The 22,088-nt window shown below is 48.1% G+C and overlaps 1 protein-coding gene across 2 annotated transcripts in view; it reads right to left on the bottom strand.

Moving 5' to 3' along the window:
* The window catches only part of LOC144805118 (acyl-coenzyme A amino acid N-acyltransferase 1-like), a 73,510-nt gene that overhangs the window by 13,102 nt on the left and 38,320 nt on the right, over nt 1-22,088 (bottom strand). For both annotated transcript variants that reach the window (XM_078671943.1, XM_078671944.1), the window contains exon 3: nt 10,091-10,293. In XM_078671943.1, coding sequence (XP_078528069.1) covers nt 10,091-10,293 — 203 coding nt within the window. The remainder of the gene's footprint in view (nt 1-10,090; nt 10,294-22,088) is intronic.

Genomic DNA, 22,088 nt, shown 5'->3' with positions numbered 1-22,088 from the left:
ATCCTCCGACAATGCGTTAAAATATCTTAGTGCCTGAAAAGAGGCCGCCATGTTCCAAGAGACCAGATTGCACTCTCTCCTTATGGCCTGAACCATTGTACCTTTGGGGAGTGATAAAAGTATTTTGAGCACCACCCCTTCCAGCAATCCCATTCATATGCTGGGTCGAGGAAAAAAACTCTTCCCCATACAGGCCTAACGGCGTTATGTTCCCTTCATAAGCCTTTAGTAATGGGATATGAGATAGCCTCCCTACACCTACCATTGAATCTTGACAGACAACTGGCCTGCAATAGGGCCTTCTGCTTAGTGAAATCCCAAAGAGCACCCCAATTTTAATTCCTCCTAAAAATTAAACCCAGATATTTGTATTGATCAGTTTGCTCCACCACCTGTGTACTTAAATGCCAAGAAAAACTCTGTACTTTTTTTCCAAAGATCATGATCTTGTTCTTTTCTAGATTGATACAGAGCTGGTTCTGCTTCCTATAGGTTGCCAGGATATTAATTTTCCTCTGCAAACCAATTGGGGTATAATCCAATAACACCAAATCATCTGCATAAAGCAGACAAGCAATATGCTGGTTCCCAATTTTTGGCGAAAAGGACAGGATTGGCAAATAAAGGTCAGGAGGTCGGCATGAAATGAGCTAAAGAGCAAGGGTGCTAAAACGCAACCCTGGTGCAGGCCATTGTCAATAGAAATTCTTTGTGATAATCGACCCCACTTATCTAACTCCACCTGAGCCCAATTGCCAAAGTGCAAAGATTGGAGCATGTAAATATCGAGTTTTTTATTTCGACTTACAAGAATATCGAGTTGGAAATATCATAGGGACAGAATATCGAAATCAAGAATATCGATGACCAGAATATCGACCTGAAGGTAAGAAATATAGTTTTTGTTAGTAATATCGATAGCAAAAATATTAATGCTACTAATATCAATATTAATATTAGTGTTATGTATTTTATTATGTATTTTATATGTTTGTTTTTATAATTTCTGCTAATTAGTGTACTAGTTTTAGAATATATGTATTACTTTTTAGAAGTTAGTAATAATTTTTTTCAGTAGATTATGCGTTTTAGTACAGTAGCGGGTTGTGGGTTTATAGGGAAGAGGGTGGGACGCAATTTAATTATATTAAATTAATCAAATTTCATTAGGAATTAGTAAATATTTTTGAAATATTTTTGTGTTTTAGCTCTACAGCGGGATGTGGGCTTATAGAGGAATAGGGTGGGAAGTAATTTAATTGTAATCAAGTAATTATTAAATTTTTCTTTATTGGTATTGATAATTAATTGTATGTTAAATACTTATTAATTGGTAATTAATTTTTATTAAGTGGTAATTACATTTTATTAATTGGTAATTATATTAAATGTATTAATGTATTATTGAAGTGTGTTGTGAGGTTATAGGGCACTGGGGTGGGAAGTAATTTAATTGTAATTAATTAATTCTTTATTTTAGTGTTGAGTATTGATAATTAATGTATTGTTAATGAATTATTAATAGGTCATTTTTTAAAATAATAAATATTTTTTTATTTTGGAAATCAATTTATTGTTCATTAATTATTAATTGGTAATTACATTTGAATAATTATAATGTATTGGTATTTATCAATAATGTATTGTTTTCTTTTATTAATTGCTAAATGTTTTTTTAATAATGATTGTTTTTTGGTATTGAAAATTAATCTGTTTTTATGTACTTATTATATGGTAATACATTTTTAATACATATTATGTGATTGTATTTATCATCAATTTAATTGTTAATTAATTATTATTTGGTAATTATTTTAATTAATTATTTATTGGTATTGGTAATTAATTTTGTGTAATTTAATAATTAAATTATTAATATTATTTTTTAAATATTTTAATTATTACTAAGATGTTTTAACCCCTGTGCTATCCAACACTTTCCCTACTGTTGCACCCTCTGGAGTTGAAATAGTAATTGTAACCGCTACGCTCTCCAACACTTTCCCTACTTTTGCACCCTCTGGAGTTGGAATAGTAATTTTAACCCCTATGGTATCCAACACTTTCCCTACTGTTGCACCCTCTGGAGTTGGAATAGTAATATTAACACTTACGCTATCCAACACTTTCCCTACTGTTGCACCCTCTGGAATTGGAATAGTAATTTTAACCACTACGCTATCCAACACTTTCCCTACTGTTGAACCCTCTGGAGTTGGAATAGTAACTTAACCCCTACGCTATCCAACATTTTTCCTACTGTTGCACCCTCCGGCGTTGGAATAGTCATTTTAACCCCTACACTATCCGATCCTTTCCCTACTGTTGAACCTTCTAGAGTTGGAATAGTAAATTTAACCCCTACTCTATCCAACACTTTCCCTACTGTTGCACTCCCCGGAGTTGGAATAGTAATTTTAACCCCTACGCTATCCAACACTTTTTCTACTGTTGCAACCTCTGGAGTTGGAGTAGTAATTTTAACCCCTACTCTATCCAACACTTTCCCTACTGTTGCACCCTCTGGAGTTGGAATAGTAATTTTTACCTCTATGCTATCCAATATTTACTGTTTTAGTTAATGTAGTGTATAATTTATTTGTAATTTTTTTATAATTAGTTATACATACTTTTGATATTTGTATTTATATTATTGTTGTATGTGTATGTATGTATTTATAATTTGTGAAATGTTTATTAACAATTCATTAGGTATTATAATAATTAATTGTAAATAATATTAAGTAAGTATATATATATTTCATTTATGTGTGTATATGTTGATTTTTTTTACATTAGGGGTCGATTCCGATCCGGTAAAAAAACGTCCGTACGAATCGTATCCAGAGCCCCTCCCCGTACGACTCATACACACGTTATACGACCCGATGAGTACGATCCGGACCGGGGTATCAGGACGCGATCTGTACGGTCCACATCAAGGAAGGGCGATTCGTACGGAAAATCGTACAATCACATACACACCGTATGGTGCGTACCCCCCATGATTGCAGGGGTACGCACCGTACACCCAGCATACATGGGGTACGGTGCGTACCCCCCATGATCGCAGGGGTACACCCTGTACACCCAGCATACATGGGGTACGGTGCGTACCCCCCATGATCGCTGGGGTACGCACCGTACCCCATGTATGCTGGGTGTACGGACAGTACCCATGCGATCATGAGGGGTACGCACCGTACCCGGGGGCCCGTTCCGTACCTGTTTGAGCACGAACTCTGCTTTTATGGCTGTTTTCAGCTCCCGTAGGAAAAGGGTCGTACTGTGCGTACCCGACACGTATCGTACTTGCTGGGTCATATAAACCAGCCGCGAGCCATACAGATGTCGTGTACAGCGGGTTCCGAGGGAGATTCGTATGGGGATTCTATTCGTACGGTCTCTGTACGATTCGTACGAAGTCCGAAACGTTTTGCGTCGTACGTACGGGGGACATTGCAGGGTACGATTCGTATGGGAAAAAGCTCCGAACGGCTAATCGGAGCATTTTTTACCGGATCGGAATCGACCCCTAAATGTATTTTATAATTTTAAACATATTTTTAACAATGTTTCTTTTAATTATATATATATATATATTATTTAATTAATTTTACATTATTTTTAAACATTTTAAAAAAAAAACAATATTTTTAACAACCATATTTTTGACAACGATATTTTTTTCTCGATATTTTTCCACTTACCATACTGTAGATAGGACTTTGATATTCTAGACATCAATATTCCGCCTCCGATATTTTTGACATCAATATTTTTGATGTCGATATTATTTCAGACAATCATTGGAGCCGCCGCTACAGTTGAGTTGCCTTCGATGGTACTCTTGCACGTATTACCCCACTTTAAAATGGGGTATGAATAGAACCTCTGCTTTTTGGTGGATGTCCCACATTGTCAACCTCTAAATGACCCCCTAAATCTTGAGTTCCACACACTAAAAGGTGGTGACCAAGAGACTTTAAGAAGATGTTGTGCATTTTTGAAACCTAATTGCTCACAGTGTGGTAGGAGGTTTGCCAAAGCGCAGGCTGGTTTCAGCTAGTGGGTTCTCTAAAGTGTGCCTTAACAAATATTAAATAATGTTATGTGTATTTTTAAAGCACACTAGCACCCGGGAAGTTATCCTGGTCCTGAGCAGGTGTATGTGCCTTCCCTTGCCAATGGTAAGTTGGTTATTTGAAAAATCAGGTCTTCAGTTTCTTGCTGAATTCAAGAAGAGGGGAGGAGGCTCTAATGCGGAGTGGATAGTACTTCCATGTTTTAGGAGCGAGGCAAATGAATGCCCGTCCTTCTGATCTGGTTCTGTGTAGAGGAGGTGGCTGGGTGGTAGGTGGAAGGAGATGCAACTGTTCAGAAAGGTTGGGCTTGAGTTGTGTAATGCCTTTAATATTTGTGTGAGGAGTTTGAATTGAGTGCATTTGTGTATGGGGAGACAGAGTAGTTCCCTGAGGTTTGGTGTGTTGTGTGTTCTGTGTGGGAGGTTGAGGATGAGTCCGGCTGCCAATTTCTGGATGGCATATAGTCATCTAGTGAGTTGCTTGGTGACCCTGACGTAGAGGATGTTCCCATAGTCCAACTTGCTGGGGACTAGGGCATGAGTGAGAGTTTTGCTATTGTTGCTTGGAAGTCATTTGAAGATCTTCCTCAGCATCTACAGGGTTTGGAAGCAGGATACAGTGACAAAGTTCCTGTCATGTCCAGTTTTCTGTAGATGATTATTCTGAGGTTCTTGCATGGGTTCTGGGTGGGGGGGTGTTTCATAGTGTGGCTGGCCAACAGTTGGAGTCCCATGGTGAAGTATTCCTGCTGAAGATCACTAATTCTGCCTTGCTGGTGTTCAGCTGGCTTTCATTCAGTTAGCGATTTTGGTCATGCAGGCAGAGAATTTGATTCTTGTTTGGGGGTCTGGTAGAGGGAGAGTATAAGTTGCGTGTCATTCTCATAGGAGCGGATGTTGATGTGCATGGATGTTGTTGGCCAGAGGGATCATGTATGCATTGAAGTGGGTGGGGCTGAACAATGAACCAGGAGACACTTCACAGATGAGTTTGCGGGCTTCCGAAGAGTAAGGTGCCAAGCTGACAGCTTGTGTTCTAACCATTAGGAAGGAGCAAAGCTAGCAGACAGCGGGTCCTTGGATGCCAATCGTGTGCAGGCACCTAATGAGGATGGGGTGTGAGACTATGTCAAATGCTGCAGAGAGGACCTGGAGAATGAAGGCTGGTGTGTCTCCTCTGTCAAGGATCATGCGGATATTGTCTGAGGTGCTGATGAGTGCTGTTTCTGTACTGTGATTTGGCCTGAATCTGGACAGCATGGCATCAAGGAGCTGGTCGGTGAGGTGCTGATTGATAGGTTTCTCTAAGACCATTGAGAGGTATGGTAGGAGGAAGATAGGCCTTAAATTGGAAAGCATGGCTCGGTCAGTGGATGTTTTCTTGAGCAGGGGCATGATGGTGGCCTGTTTCCAGATGTCCATGGAATATGCCTGAGTCAATGGAGGTATACAGGATGGGTTTTAGTGCTTCACTGTTCAATAGGAGTCCTTTGGTGATGGCCTGGTGAGGGCAAGGGTCAGATGGAGTCACAGAGTGCATGGTCTTCATGGTAGCAGTGATGTCGATGTTGGTGATGGCAGGCCACAAGGTCAGTGTTCGGAGGAAAGTTGAGTTGCAATGATGACTAATCCAACTGCGGGTCAAAGTTTTTGAATATGGAGGTGATTTTGTTACAGAAGAATCCCTAGAGCTTTTTGCATAGGTCTTGGGAGGGGGTGATGTTGCTGGAGATGGCAGGAGGCACAGTGAAATCTTTGATGATAGTGAAGATTTACTTGCTGCTGTTAGTTCTGGCATCAATTCAATCTGCAAGAGCTGTTTCGACCATCTTAGGGCTGATTTGAAGATGTTTTTATCTGTAGTGTCTTGACGTGTTCTTCATTTGCACTCCAGTTGCTCGCAGTGGTGTTTCATCAGCCTTAGTTTCTCTGTGCACTCGCTGACCTATAGTCAGGCTCTTGCCAATAGATTGCGCATGTGGGGAGATGGGGTGTTGGTGCATGCGGTGATCTAGCTGCCTATGGTTTTTATGGCTTTCTGCAAGTCACTTGTGTGCTTGGGATAGTGGTCAGAGAGGACAGAAGTGCACTTCTCTTCTGAGATGTTTTTCCAGCTGTGCTGGGTAGTTCTGGTGGTGGTAGATATGTGATGTGTGGGAGGGTTATGCTGAAACTGGAGAGGGCATGGTCTGGCCAGGTCATAGTTGCTGGCTAGTGGACTGCAATATAGCTGATTGAGTAGAAAATCATGTCCAATAGGTGTCCGGCTTTCTGAGTTTGGTAACGTGCTGAGTTAAGAAAAGGGTTGTAAGGTTTTCCAGAACAGTCATAGAGTTTGGATTGATGCAGTGTTCTTGGTGAAATAAAATGTCTGCAAGAAGGATAAAGGTGCTGGTGTTGATGATGAAGATGGCAACAAAGTCTGTGATGTCTCTGGCAAAATTGGTGTGGGTCCTGGTGGTCTGTATACCAGGCTTCCTCTCAGGGAGAAGGTGTTTGTGATGTGTATCTTAAATGTGAGGTGTTCCATGCAGCTATTAGGGGTGTCTGTATAGGTGGTGCCTCTGATAGTGTCTGATGGAATATGATGGCGACTCCACCTCCAGGCTTGTGCTGATGATCGTTTCTAATTATCTTGGAGTCAGCGGGGATCATTGTAGTGATATCCAGAGCCAAGTTTGGGTTTATCCAAGTTTCTGTGAGAAAGAGCAGGCCCAGAGTGTGGTCATGCAGTAGGTCCCATATCTCTGTGGCATGTTCGCTGAGTGAGCGGCTTTTGCAGAGTATGCATGCAAGTGCGGCCTGTTGTTTGGGTGGTGTTTGGTCTGTGGGGGTGGGAGCATATTGCTGATTTGTGTTAGTGTAAGCGATTGAGCTGCTGGGTGCTGTTAGCAAAGAAGTGGTGGGTATAGGGTGTGGAAGAGTGCATGAGAACTTACAGGAGGCCCATGTGAATGCTCCTTCTGCCTTGTGTGGTGCGGTGTGGCAGCAGTGCACCACGTGGTGGTTGTGGTTAATAGAATGGAGTGGAGCACAGTATTGGTGGTTGGGGGAGACAGAGTTCCTGGCGCTGGGCATAGTCCACGCAGCGCTAGGCACAATCCAGGCATGGACAGGTTCAGATGCGCTTGCCTTTGGCGTGCAAGAAGCACGTCCGTGCCGATGCTGCAATTAAATAGGTCAAACACTTCCTGTTCAGATGGGCAATGGGAGTGAAGCCCTCTTGGCTTCTTCTTTTAAAGACAGTTTTAGCGGAAATGCACTGATGTTACTTCCTGTACAGATGGATGATGGGAAATCTTTTGATGTCCCTTCTGAACAGATGGATGATGAGAAATCCAGTGATGTCTGTGCAATTGGGCAATTAAATATTAGCTCCTCTTGCTTGGCTTCTTCTTTTAAAGATGGTTTTGGCAGGAATACAGTGATGTCACTTCCTGTGCAGATGGATTATGGGAATCCAGTGATATCACTTCCTGTGCAGATAGGCATTCAGAAATCAAGCCTCTTGCTTGGCTTCTTTAAAGACATTTTTGGCAGGAAACCAGTTATGTCACTACTTGTGCAGATGAATGATGGGAAACCCAGTGCATCCAAATGCCGCGTAATAACTTCTGGATGTATTCTAGCTAGTAGGAAACCACATATATTTCCATTACACCATAGGCTTTCAACACATATTTGGACATATTAGCACTTTTCTAGTATCTGATCCCTGCAAAGGTACTGTAAGAAATTGGGTACTGGTTGGCTTGGGCGTGAACCCTGGTCAAGCTGCAACTACAATCCTTGTCAGGATAAGACGCAAGCAAACCACAAATTAACCTGTGCTCAACCCCTGGTAGCTTGGCACAGAGCAGTCAGGCTTAACTTAGAGGCAGTGTGTAAAGTAGTTGTGCAACATTTCAAATAGGCTGCAACAGAGTGAGTAAAATAGAGTAGAATTGAGTAAATAAAATAAGACTAAAATAACAAAGATAAAATATGGAAAATCAGAGCTATTGAGTTTCAAAGTTTTATGGTAAAATAGCACCCAAAAGCACAAAGCACAAACAAGGGGTTTCTGGTCGTTCTGGACCAGGACAAAGTTAGTAATTCTGCTCGACCCCGATGAGTTGGGGGCCCACTACTGGGACCCAGTTAGGGCTGCCGAACAAAGTACTTTAAATCCTAGTTGTGGAGCGTTGCATGGATCTGAGTCGATAAAACGCTGCGCAGCAGGAGCAAATCGTCAGTTCCGAGATGCAGTGATGTTGTGTCATTGTCAAGGTTGTTTCCAATGCGGGGACCTGGGCCAGAGATGCGCTACCCCAACTGCGAATCATCTGTTCCGAGGACTGCAAAGGTGATGATGGACTTCTGCGCCAGGTCCATGCAGCAGTGGCGATGCATTGGTTCTGCTCAAGAATGCACCACCCAGCCAAGGAGATGAGTTGATTCCGCTTGACGATGTGCTGCTCAGCAGAGAAGAAGCATCGGTTCTGCTGGTAAGCACCTAAGTCCCACATCCAAGTGTCCAAGACCGGGGTGGCACCACTTGGCAGGGTAGACTCACAGGTGGCAGAGACCAAGTGCAGCTGCAAGGTTATTAGAAGCCTGTTCTGTCCTTGTGCCTTCAAATCAGGAGGCCGGTCATTTATCCCTTGAAGTCACTCTGGGTCTGGGTTTAAGAGATGCAGGTCCAGTCCTTCACACCCAGTCAAGAGGGCAGCAGGCAACAGGCCACGATAGCAAAGCAGGAGTCCATCAGAGTAGCAGTCCAGCAAAGTGACAGCCCTTGTAACAGCTCAGCTGTCTTTCCTGCCAGAGTATCCACAGGTCCATACCTGTACTGAGGTGCTGGTATCTGAGGTCCAGTACTTATACCCAGTGGTGCCTTTGAAGTGTAAGAGACTTCAATGGGATGCCTGTGAAGTGTACAGATGTCCTCCCTTCCTGCCCTGGCTTCAGATCCACTGCAGAGGGGTATGCAGCCATTTGTTTGTGAACAGGACACTGTCTATTCAGGTGTAAGTGAGGCTTGGTCCAACTCCTCCCTCCCATCCTGCAAGAATGGCACATCAGGTCAAATCTAAACTCTCATTGTATGTGGCTGTCTAGGTGGAATACACAAAGCCCTACTGCTAACAACACCCAGTCACGTGGTCAGAGACAGGCTGCAGGCACCAAATGGCTACAGCAAGAAAATGAAAACTTTCTAGAAAGGGTATGTTTCGAACCTCACCATAAAGTAGGGTCTTAATTTGTGATTCCAGAGATACCATATTTGGAGGAATTGGTTGGAAGTTACACTAATAAAACGTAAGAAGGCAATTCCAATCTTATCCTATGGGAGCGATATGCCTTGAAGTAGTAAAAAGCAAATTTAAGAGTTTTTCACAACCACGACATGTAAAATGTAATAGTACATGTCCTACTTTATAAATCCATTGCACCCTGCCCTCTGAGCTGTCCATGGTCTACACTATGGGTGACTTATATGTATTAAAAAGGAAGCTTTGGGCTGGCAAACATTTTATTTTGCCAGGTCAAAATGGCAGTGTAAACTTCACACACAGGCTCTATTATAGCAGGTATGAGAAATTAAGTGGGTGCATTTAATTTACATGTCTCAAACACATATAGTGCACTTTACTATGAACATATAAGTAAATTAAGTGTGCCAATGATACCATGTATTGGAGGAGAGAGCACAAGCACATTAGCACTGATTAGCTGTGGTAAATTGTGTTGAGTCCTAATAACAGCAAAGACAAGTTCAGAAAAATGGAGGAGGAAGGAAAAATGTTGAGGGGAAGGCCACCCTACAGCTGACTGGTCTAACAGGTACAATAAAACATAACTTCAGAAAACATAGCTATTCTATTTGCTATTCGTTTTTTCTCCTGCTAGTTCTGAGTGCTCTGCCAACAAGCAAACAATTGAGTTTACAATCCTCAGAGGACCAACTAAAAGAACAGATAGTGAACATTCAATCACCTGCCTGAGAGTGCACAAATAACCCACCTTTGGATGCTTTAGTAGAAGTTCTGCTGCCTCCTCGAAGTACTCCAGGTCCACTTCATGTAAAACGTGGGGCAGGTCATCATACCCAAAGTAAGGAAGGGCGAGAGAGACAAAGCCACGGCTGGCCAACAAACCACTGCGAAACTCCACCAATCCTCCAATTCCACCGAACATGTCAATCACACCAGGGAAGGGACCATCTCCTGCAGAAGGGAAACAGAGGCAGGTGAAATTGAATTTGGAACAATGACAAGAATGAGAAGCCTGGGTGTGAGATCAAGTTTTGGTGGTCCCAGGGCAATCTGGGGCTACAGGGTTCAAATGATGAACATGGCCAAAAGATCCAGAAGGGGGCTCTGAGAGCGCAGGGGCCCATAGACAGCTGAGCATTGCCAAAAGATCCAGGAGGTGGGCTCAGAGAGCACAGGGGCTCAGAGACTGCTGAGCATGGTCAAACGATCCAGGAGGAGGCTCTGAGAGCGCAGGGGCCCAGAGACAGCTGGGCATGGCCAAAAGAACCAGGAGGGGGGCTCAGAGAGCACAGGGGCTCAGAGACTGCTGAGCATGGCCAAAAGATCCAGGAGGGGGGCTCTGAGAGCGCAGGGGCCCAGAGACTGCTGAGCATGGCCAAAGGGTCCAGGCGGAGGCTCTGAGAGTGCAGGGGCCCATAGACAGCTGGGCATGGCCAAAAGATCCAGGAGGGGGGCTCTGAGAGCGCAGGGGCCCAGAGACTGCTGAGCATGGCCAAAGGGTCCAGGCGGAGGCTCTGAGAGTGCAGGGGCCCATAGACAGCTGGGCATGGCCAAAAGATCCAGGAGGGGGGCTCTGAGAGCACACGGGCCCAGAGATGGCTGAGCATGGTCAAAAGATCCAGGAAGGGGGCTCTGAGAGCACAGGGGCCCAGAGATGGCTGAGCATGGTCAAAAGATCCAGGAAGGGGGCTCTGAGAGCACACGGGCCCAGAGATGGCTGAGCATGGCCAAAAGATGCAGGAGGGTGTAGTGGGTAAATCCCACAGGTACAGGTGTGGATAAGTAGACACCGTAGACCAATTCAAGTACTTGTAGTTGATGTTTATTAGCAGAAGTCATGGTCAGGATAACAGCATAACAGCAACCCCACCAGGAGCAAACTCCTGGCCGCTCAGCCCATCCTTAACTGACACTCAGATGCATCCAACATTCTACACAGACTAGGATTCCAATAAGAATGCACACACACAGGGCTGAGCAGCTGGATACAAGTACATACACATTATATGAGGATACTACATTATCCTCTCCCTTTAATAATTTAAAACAAAAGAACAGAAGAGAAAACAAAGAGAAACTATGCACAAGAAAAATATACAACTTTTAAGAAATCTGTGACCCAGGGATGGAGACGAAAAGGCATCACGAGAGGGAAAACAGAAATCCAAATTATCAAAGAAGGAAGAAAGCAAAAAGATAAACACTTACCCATCTTCCTCCTTTAATAACTAACAATTTAAAATGAATAAAGTGAAAAATTTTGAGCTCACATTTAATAACCAAAAACTAAGATAAAAACTGCAATGGGCGAACCAAAACCCAAGAAAGTGTTTCTCATATGAGAAGACTGTGACGTAGCCAAAAACGCCACCCCTCTTATAAGGGACACTATGGGACTCAAACCCTAGTATAACACTGTTCAGGTGGGACTGACACCCCCTAACAACCAAGGTGGGACTAAAACTCCCTTACAAAAATGAGAGTGGGACAAAAAACTCACTCCAAAAGAAACTAGCGGGACTTGAAATCCCTGCCTTTGGGATTGGGGTGGGTTTAAGTCCCATGACCCATGTTCTTGCGCTACATTTTGGCCTGGGTTTGAGTCCCATGTTCTCTTTATGTAGTTACATTATCCCTGTCTTGTCTTGGGATGGGTATGGGTTCAAAGTCCCATGTTCCCTTGTTTACGCGTTACTTTTAGGTATGGGTCTCAGTCCCATTACTTCTTATTATTATTAGGTTATCCCATCCTCGTCGCCAAAATGTAGTGGGTAAATCCCACAGGTACAGGTGTGGATAAGTAGACACCGTAGACCAATTCAAGTACTTGTAGTTGATGTTTATTAGCAGAAGTCATGGTCAGGATAACAGCATAACAGCAACCCCACCAGGAGCAACCTCCTGGCCGCTCAGCCCATCCTTAACTGACACTCAGATGCATCCAACATTCTACACAGACTAGGATTCCAATAAGAATGCACACACACAGGGCTGAGCAGCTGGATACAAGTACATACACATTATATGAGGATACTACAGAGGGCTGACTCGAGAGCGCAGGGGCCCAGAGACAGCTGGGCATGGCCAAAGGGTCCAAGAGGGCTGCCTCGAGAGTGCAGGGGCCCAGAGACAGCTGGGCATGGTCAAAAGATCCAGGAGGGGGGCTCTGAGAGCACACGAGCCCAGAGATGGCTGAGCATGGCCAAAAGATCCAGGAGGAGGGCTGCCTCGAGAGCGCAGGGGCCCAGAGACTGCTGAGCATGGCCAAAATATCCAGGAGGGGGGCTCTGAGAGCGCAGGGGCCCAGAGACAGCTGGGCATGGTCAAAAGATCCAGGAGGGGGGCTCTGAGAGCACACGGGCCCAGAGATGGCTGAGCATGGCCAAAAGATCTAGGAGGGGGGTCTGAGAGCGCAGGGGCCCAGAGACTGCTGAGCATGGCCAAAGGGTCCAAGAGGGCTGCCTCGAGAGCGCAGGGGCCCAGAGACAGCTGGGCATGGCCAAAAGATCCAGGAGGGAGGCTCTGAGAGCGCGGGGGCCCAGAGACAGCTGGGCATGGCCAAAAGATCCAGGAGGGGGGCTCTGAGAGCGCAGGGGCCCAGAGACAGCTGGGCATGGTCAAAAGATCCAGGAGGGGGCTCTGAGAGCACACGGGCCCAGAGATGGCTGAGCATGGCCAAAAGATCTAGGAGGGGGGTCTGAGAGCGCAGGGGCCCAGAGACTGCTGAGCATGGCCAAAGGGTCCAAGAGGGCTGCCTCGAGAGCGCAGGGGCCCAGAGACAGCTGGGCATGGCCAAAAGATCCAGGAGGAGGGCTGCCTCGAGAGCGCAGGGGCCCAGAGACTGCTGAGCATGGCCAAAGGGTCCAAGAGGGCTGCCTCGAGAGCACAGGGGCCCAGAGACAGCTGGGCATGGCCAAAAGATCCAGGAGGGGGGCTCAGAGAGCACAGGGGCCCAGAGACAGCTGGGCATGGCCAAAAGATCCAGGAGGGGGGCTCAGAGAGCGCAGGGGCCCAGAGACAGCTGGGCATGGTCAAAAGATCAAGGAGGAGGGCTGCCTCGAGAGCGCAGGGGCCCAGAGACTGCTGAGCATGGCCAAAGGGTCCAAGAGGGGGGCTCTGAGAGCGCAGGGGCCCAGAGACAGCTGGGCATGGTCCAAAGATCCAGGAGGGGGGCTCAGAGAGCGCAGGGGCCCAGAGACAGCTGGGCATGGTCAAAAGATCCAGGAGGAGGGCTGCCTCGAGAGCGCAGGGGCCCAGAGACTGCTGAGCATGGTCAAAGGATCCAGGAGGGGGGGCTCTGAGAGCGCAGGGGCCCAGAGACAGCTGAGCATGGCCATAGGATCCAGGAGGGGGCTCTGAGAGCGCAGGGGCCCAGAGACAGCTGAGCATGGCCATAGGATCCAGGAGGGGGGCTCTGAGAGCGCAGGGGCCCAGAGACAGCTGAGCATGGCCATAGGATCCAGGAGGGGGCTCTGAGAGCGCAGGGGCCCAGAGACAGCTGAGCATGGCCAAAGGATCCAGGAGGGGGGCTCTGAGAGCGCAGGGGCCCAGAGACAGCTGAGCATGGTCAAAGGATCCAGGAGGGGGGCTTGTAGTGTAGTTCCTATTATCCCAATTGGCTCTGCGCATTGGAATAATACCTTCAATAGTAAAGGCCTAGACCAGACGTTAACTAGGTCTTCTACTGTCGATATTAGACTTAAAGTTTTGGGTTTGCCAGCTAGCTCAGAGTTCACTAGAAACTTTCTTGAATAGGCAAGGAGGAGTTGAACCTCCCTGGATAGACAAGAAGGGATTTAGTTTCTGACAACCATAGAACATGACAACTTTGCTCTCCCCTAATCAAGAGTGTATCTCTAGAGTCGTGTGAAAACAAAAGACAACTTATTTTACTCAGTCAGTACGTGCATTCTTAGTTTCACCAGATTGTAGAGAAAAGGAAGAGACGGGCGTGTTCAATAAAAGATGGTATTTATTGATCAGTCTTTTTTCTCATACCAGAGAAATGGATCGATATTATCGCAATACTTATGGTTAAGTAAAGTGCATACAATAAAAGCAGAAGTATAAAATAATACTGTAAAAACATTTATATGGTTTCTAAGCCATATGAAGGTTTAAAATGGATAAAATAGATACATACACATATACATTTGACTAATCGTACTCAACTGGTGTTCCTAACTACGCCTACCCCAGTGTACCTGACCTAAGCCTAATACGTGGGCGGGAATAGAAAGTAGCAGTTTAAGTTAAGTTTGTTTTGCCAAGTGACTGACTCAAGAATTCTCTGCAAGGGGTTATTCAGTTCTGTACCTGGAATCTAGGATGGTTGAGGGATGGTATCTCTCGTCTCTGGTCTCGATATTCCAGGCTGCCTGCGAGGGCTACCCGGAAGCGCCGGAGCTGGATTTCTCGGCAGGAGAAAGCAGCGTCTCGTTCTCAGCGCGTCAGGAAGGCGGGGCTGCGCCAGCGGGGTCTGCTCTGCTCTGGGCTTCGGCAAGTCTGGCTGCTCCGATCTCGTCACCACCGCGTGTGTTTGCTTAAGGCAATACCGGTAATATTTATACCTGTAAGGTGCCGAGATTGACGTAAGGATGGACATGGATACGTCAATAAGGATGTCATACGAACTGGTCGTTAGCACATTCTTTTGCTGAAGTTCTCGGTGAAATCAAAACAATGGCGCAGGGTTTTTCCCAGGTTGTCATAGGTTTGATTTGTTTTGAGAACTCCGTATGCCTTATCAGGGGCTGGAGGAATATCGCTTGTCTAATTAGATGGCAAGCGTTATGACCTAATCAGATAACACGTTCCTGTGCCGTAGTGTGGCTTAATCAGATAACGGTTTCTGCATCATGGGATGGCTGCTAGTTAACTTGTTAACCAGAACAGGGTCAGGAATAGGGGGATCGATACAGAACCTATAGGAATACATCACAGGCTCTGCGAGCGCAGGGGCCTAGAGATGGCTGAGCATGGTCAAAGGATCCAGGAGGGGGGCTCTGCGAGCGCAGGGGCCCAGAGACAGCTGAGCATGGTCAAAGGATCCAGGAGGGGGGCTCTGCGAGCGCAGGGGCCTAGAGATGGCTGAGCATGGTCAAAGGATCCAGGAGGGGGGCTCTGCGAGCGCAGGGGCCCAGAGACAGCTGAGCATGGTCAAAGGATCCAGGAGGGGGGCTCTGCGAGCGCAGGGGCCTAGAGATGGCTGAGCATGGTCAAAGGATCCAGGAGGGGGGCTCTGCGAGCGCAGGGGCCCAGAGACAGCTGAGCATGGTCAAAGGATCCAGGAGGGGGGGTCTGCGAGCGCAGGGGCCTAGAGATGGCTGAGCATGGTCAAAGGATCCAGGAGGGGGGCTCTGAGAGCGCAGAGGCCTAGAGATGGCTGAGCATGGCCAAAGGATCCAGAAGGGGGCTCTGAGAGCGCAGGGGCCCAGAGACAGCTGAGCATGGCCAAAGGATCCAGAAGGGGGCTCTGAGAGCGCAGGGGCCCAGAGACAGCTGAGCATGGCCAAAGGATCCAGGAGGGGGGCTCTGAGAGCGCAGGGGCCTAGAGACAGCTGAGCATGGCCAAAGGATCCAGGAGGGGGGCTCTGAGAGCGCAGGGGCCCAGAGACAGCTGAATATGGCCAAAGGATCCAGGAGGGGGGCTCTGAGAGCGCAGGGGCCTAGAGATGGCTGAGCATGGCCAAAGGATCCAGAAGGGGGCTCTGAGAGCGCAGGGGCCCAGAGACAGCTGAGCATGGCCAAAGGATCCAGGAGGGGGGCCTTGAGCGCGCAGGGGCCCACAGATGGCTGAGCATGGCCAAAGAATTATGAGAGCACAGGGGCCCACAGATGGCAGAGCATGCCAGAGGTTCCAGGTTGGGGACTCTGAGAGCATATGGGCCAAGAGATGGCTGAGCATGGCCGAAGGATCCAGCCAGAGAACTCCACACCTGGATCTCCAACTGTGCAGACAAGCTCACCCCGCTACGCAACCTCGACAGACAACGCCCAGGAAAGCCGCCTGTGGATGCACGGGGTTTCGGCCAGTGCGAGTATGGAAGATCGGAGGTACATGGAAGTCGATTCTGTCATTGAGGTATTTGCGTCCATTGTTGTGTAGGCATTTGTAGGCGTGACTGAGGATTTTGAAAGTGACTCTTTTCTCCACAGGAAACCAGTGTAGAATACGTAGGTGTTGGCTGATATGTTTGTGTCGGGATTGCCGAGGACGAGTCTGATGGTGGTGATCTGTATTGTCTGGAGTTTGCAGAGTAGGGACTTTTTGATGCCGGCATAGAATGTGTTTCCATAGTCCAGTCTGCTGAGGATGAGTGCTTGGGTGACTGTCTTCCTTGATTCAGGTGGGATCCACTTTGGAGGTCTTGCAGAGGATGCGGAGGGTGTTGAAGCAGCCGGAGGAGACAGCGTTGACCTCTTGGTTCATGGTGAGTGATGGGTCGAGTATGATGCTGAGGTTCTTGGAGTGGTCTTAGGGGGTAGGTGGACTTCCGAGGGCGGTCGGTCACCAAGTACTGTCCCATGCAAATGGGGTGGGACCGAGGACGAGGTCTTCACGGCGATGAGCTTCAGCCAGCCTTTGGTCATCCAGACTGGGACATCTTGAATTCTCTTCTAGAAGTTGAGCTTGTCAGTTGTAGGGTCTTTGGTGAGGGAGAGGATGAGCTGGGTATCGTCGGCGTAGGATAAGATGTTGAGGCCATGTTGTCGGACAATTGCTGCAAGGGGTGCCATGTAGATGTTGAAGAGGGTGGGGCTCAGTGATGAACCCTGTGGGACTCCATAGGTGATTTTTGTGGGGTCAGAGAGGAAGGGTGGGAGTCTGATCCTTTGCCTGAGGAATGATCAGATCCAGTCCAGGGCTGTTCCTTGTATGCCTGCGTCATGTAGTCTGGCGACTAGTGTACCGTGGGAGACGGTGTCGAAGGCTGCTGGTAGGTTGAATAGGATAAGGGCTGCAGAGTAGCATTGGTCCAGGAGGGTGCAGATGTCGTCTGTGGTGGCGAGTAGGGTCGTCTCTGTGCTGTGGTCGGTTCGGAATCCGGATTGGGATGGGTCGATGACGGTGTTCTCTTCAATTAATTGTGTCAGTTTCCTGTTGACTGTTTTCTCTGCAACTTTGGCTGCAAAGGGGAGGAGCGAGATGGGCCGATAGCTATTGGTGTCGGTGGGGTCAGCTGTGGGCATCTTGAGCTGGGGTCTGACTTCTGCGTGCTTCCAGTCTTCTGGGAGAGTGCCTGTTATGAAGGTGGTGTTGATGGTACATTTTAGTTTGGGCGCCATGGCGGCCGCGGCACTGCGGTAGATGTGAGGGGGCAGGGGTCTGTGGGGGCCCCGAGTGGATGCTTTTCATGGTCAAGGCAATGTCTTTGGCCGTGATCAGTGACCAGTTGAAGATTGTGGGCTGGCTGGTGTTTCTGGGGGGCGTGGCCATCAGTGGCGCCTGGTGGATGGTCAATGACGTTGTTGTAGAGGTTTTTGATCTTGAGGTGGAAATAGGTTCCAAGCTTGTCACAGAGGTCTGAGATGGGGTGATGTCTGTGGCTTTGCTGCGTGGGTTGGTAAATTCATGAATTACATTGAAAAGTTCCTTGGAGTTGGTGAAGTTGGCCAGGATTCTGTTGTGGATGAAGTTCCTCTTGGTTGCGCTGATCTGGTTATGGTAGTCCGTCATGGCGTCCTTGTAGGTGGTGTAGTTTTTGGTTGTCTTGAATTTTCTCCAGGTCTTCTCCAGGCAGCTGCAGGTGCGTCTGGCTTCTTGGAGAGCGGTGGTGAACCAGGCGCTTTCCTGGGCGTTGTCTGTCGAGGTTGCGTAGCGGGGTGAACTTGTCTGCACAGTTGGAGATCCAGGTGTGGAGTTCTCTGGCTGCATCATTTGCGTTGTTTGTGTCGGGTGCTCAGGTGTGGCTGTCTCGGGTGTGGGTGGAGTTAAGTTGCTCATCGGTAACCTTGCTCCAGTTCCTTCGTGGTGGGCGTAGGGGGCTGGTTTGGGTGCCTGGGGTTTGTTGATGGCGAAGTGTACACAGTGGTGGTCGGTCCAAGACAGCTGCGTTATGTGGCTGAATTGGACGCTGTTTCCTGCCGCGAAGATGGAGTTGAGGGTGTGTCCTGCTCTGTGGGTCGGTGTGTTGACGAGTTGTTTAAGTCCAATGCTGGTGAGGTTGTCACAAAAGATAGTGGAGTTGGGGTCACTGGGGTTGTCGAGGTGGAAGTTCAGGTCTCCAATGAGTATGTAGTTTGTTGAGGCGATGGCGTGAGGTGGGATGAAGTCAGTGATGGTGGTGGGGAAGGGTTTTCGGGGGCTGAGGGTCTGTAGATGAGAGTTCCTCAAAGTGTGGCTTTTGGGTGGCCTGGATCTGGAAGTGCAGGTGTTCAGCTTTCGCTGGAGGTTGTGAGGTGAAGGGTGCTCATGTGGGCGATGACGAAGCCCCCTCCTGTGTGGTTGGTGCGATCTTTCCTCTGGATCTTGTATTTGTCTGGGATGGAGGTGCTGATGTCGGGGCGGAGAATGTGTTGGTCCAGGTCTCTGTGAAGAAGGCGACGTCGGGCAGGAGAGAGTCGAGTAGGTTCCAGATTTCCATGGCGTGTTTCTGTACGGAGCGTACGTTGAGTAGGAGGCATTTTAGGGTATTGCCGGAGCTGGCATTGGCGGTATTGGAGGCCTGGGTGGCAGTGAGGGTCTGGCGGCAGTGGAGGCAGGAGAACTGGGTGTGGGTCATGTTTGGCGAGGCCTATTGGCATTCTCTAAGTCTTCCAGGGTTGAGTGCAAGGAGGGTGGTGGTGTCGTAGCGATGGGTATTGGGAGGTCCAGGGTTCCTGGCACTGGCCGTGGTTGGGTCATAGACGGGAGCAGACGGGTTTACCTTTGGCACGTCTTTGGCATGACCACGCAGCGACCGCCATTAAGTAGGGGAGGTGAGAGGGAGGAGAGGCTGGGAGGGGCCACAGGGGCAGCAGCAGTAAAAGGCAAAAGGAACTGGCAGGCACAAGAAAATAAAAACAGTGGTGGAATTAGAGCAAGACACAGATGGGCACAATAACAGTGGCACAACAGGGATACATTTTTTTTAAAGTGGCTGAGAAAGGTTACAGTGGTTGCAGGCAGTCAGGTCCCAGTTGGAGCAAGTGCAGGAGCGGGCAGAAGCCTCGAACCTCCCAAGGAGGAGGTTGGGGTCTGGGGGCAAGAGATGGCACAGCCGAGCTCTGGGGAGGGAGTGGACCTAGATATCCCTCCCCAACTTGGTGTTGACCTTCATCCTGGTGTTCAGCAGACAAAGCCTCTAAGTCTTTGGATTGGCAGTGGATGTGGCCTCAGTCATAATAGCAAGGGTAGGATCGGCTGTTCCCCTTTCCCAACCTTGGCTCACACTGGGGGTCTGTTTCAGCACTTTCCATAGTACTCAGCGGCTCAGTTGTGGAGCAGGTGGAGGGGCTTTCCCCTGGGTCAAGCTGTGGCCCTGGGTTGTCCAAGGTGGCTTCTTCGTCTCCTGACTGGGTAGCTTCTTGGCTGGGGTGAACCACCCTTCGGAACCACGATACAGTCCATGTGCCAACCTCGCACCCTCTCTTTGCAGTGATCATTGTGCCACTGAAGTGGGAGACCTCCAATGTAGGAGACCTCCCATGTACCTGGTTCAAAGGGCATCCGGAACATCCATCTTGGCCGTCGCACAAGGACCCCTGGTAGGAGCTCTCCTCAAGGTGGCAAATTCGTTGGTCCGGGTGCGCCTGGCTTGAGCATCAGCTGGCTCATACGGGGTTGGTGTCCACCGGCTGGAAATAGGGATAGTGTCTTGCTGATGTAGGTTCAGCATCTGGTACTAGGGGGACCGCTGCATAATGCAGTTGGGTATTTCCTGATACTCTTACAGAAAGTGGGGCAAGCTAAGTTCAAGGTTAGTGCCTTCGGCCACTGAGATCCGGAAGGTTTTGTTTAGTGTATGCAAACATTGTTCTGCCTCGGCATTAGCCTGTGGCCACTTGGGGGTGACATGGCGGTGCTAGATGTACAGGGTTGTGAGTAGATCTTTGAATTGAGCGCCTTGAAATGAATTGTCCCTCATCCAGGACTTCATCCAGATGGTACCTTGGTAGCCTTGTGGGATACAGTTGTCACTCAGAGCTGGAGACTCTTGCAAATAACAATACTCACTCTGCACCATATAAGTCTATCTGCTGTGGAGCTCAAGTCATCATGTACCCTTCACATATTTTCAAGGCGTTCTTTGTCCGGGCCATACCAATTATTGGCATCACTTAGAAAGTTCTACCACAAACCCTGCTGAAGGGACTCCATGACCTTTGTCATGACTGGATCAGCCTTGGTGGCTTCGCTGATTTCTTTGACCATGAGCGACTGGGGGCATGCACCATGAGACACCATACTTACATACTCCTCTGTTGTGTCTGCATCATCATTGTTCTCGTCCACCAGGACTGGCGGGTGACAGGACAGAAAATCAGTGGGGTTCTTAGATCCTTGCTGGTAAACTACCTCCATCTGGTAATGTTGTAGTTGGCTCGGCCATCGTTCAATCCGACAAGTGGTTGGCGAACATCCAGAAAGGCTGCCTGCTGAGGTAGAGGTGAAAGTACCTGCACGCCCACTTGATGGCTAGTGCCTCTCATTCTATCTGGGAGTACTGAAACTCTGTTAGCGTGAGGGTTTTACTGGCAAATGCAAAGGGTACCCACTTGCCTGATTCCACTTCTTGGGTGATCACTGCAGCCAGGCCCATGGGGCTGGTGTCGACCCGCAGCTTTGAGTTCCTCTTGGCGTCAAAGTAGGCCATGGTAGTTTTGTTGAGCAGTGCTTCCTTGATGTTCTGGAAGGCTTCCTCCTCATTGCAGCCCCACTTCCAGGGCGTGTCTTTCTTAATCACGGATAAAAGAGGCTCGGCCATGGTTGCCAGGATCGGGATGAACGTTTGTGGCCATTCCCAGGAAGCTGTGCACTTCTGACACTGGCAGGAACTGATGCTTGCTTGATGGCATGAGACTTGCGAGGGTCTACTTGAACACCTTCTTGGTTGAACATATAACCAAAGAACTCAATTGAGTTCTGGAAGAAGGAGCACTTCTGTTTATGGCGTGTAACTCCATGGTCAGAATGATGCTTCAGTGCCGATTGGAGGTGCCAGTGATGTTCTTCAGCAGTTGTTGAATAAATTAAGATGTAACTCACGTTCATCACACCTTGTAAGCCAGACAGGGTTTCTCAAATTGTCTCTTGGAACACCTCTGCCACTGAGGAGATTCCAAAGTTCAATTGCTTGTACTGGCGTAACCCCAGGTGCGTTGAGAAGGTGGTTATGTAGCAGCTCTCTTCTGCCACCATCAGTTGGTGGTGCGCAACATTGAGGTCCAACTTGGAGAACCACTGTGAGCCACTAAGATCAGCGATGATATCATCCATTGTGAGCGTTATGTGATTGGGGATGGCACATGTCTATACACAGCCATACTTTGCCTGGTTGCTTTGGCTTTCCAGTGATCACCATGGGGTATACCCATGGAGATGGTCCAGAGACTTTCTCAATCACACCTAGTGATTCGAGCTGGCACAGTTTTTGCTCGATCATGGGTCTCAGGTGGAAAGGTACGTGCCGGTGTTGAAAGAACGTATCAATGTGCAGCTTGATGGCAAGAGCTTTTAGACACCATAGGCCTATGAAGAGGTGGGGGAACTGGCTTAAAATCTCATCTGTCTGGAAGACCTTCACTGTGTGCTTTAAAAGTAA

Source organism: Lissotriton helveticus, chromosome 1_2 (assembly GCF_964261635.1).
Source record: "Lissotriton helveticus chromosome 1_2, aLisHel1.1, whole genome shotgun sequence".
Classification (NCBI taxonomy): domain Eukaryota; kingdom Metazoa; phylum Chordata; class Amphibia; order Caudata; family Salamandridae; genus Lissotriton; species Lissotriton helveticus.
This window is presented reverse-complemented; position numbering and strand designations above follow the sequence as displayed.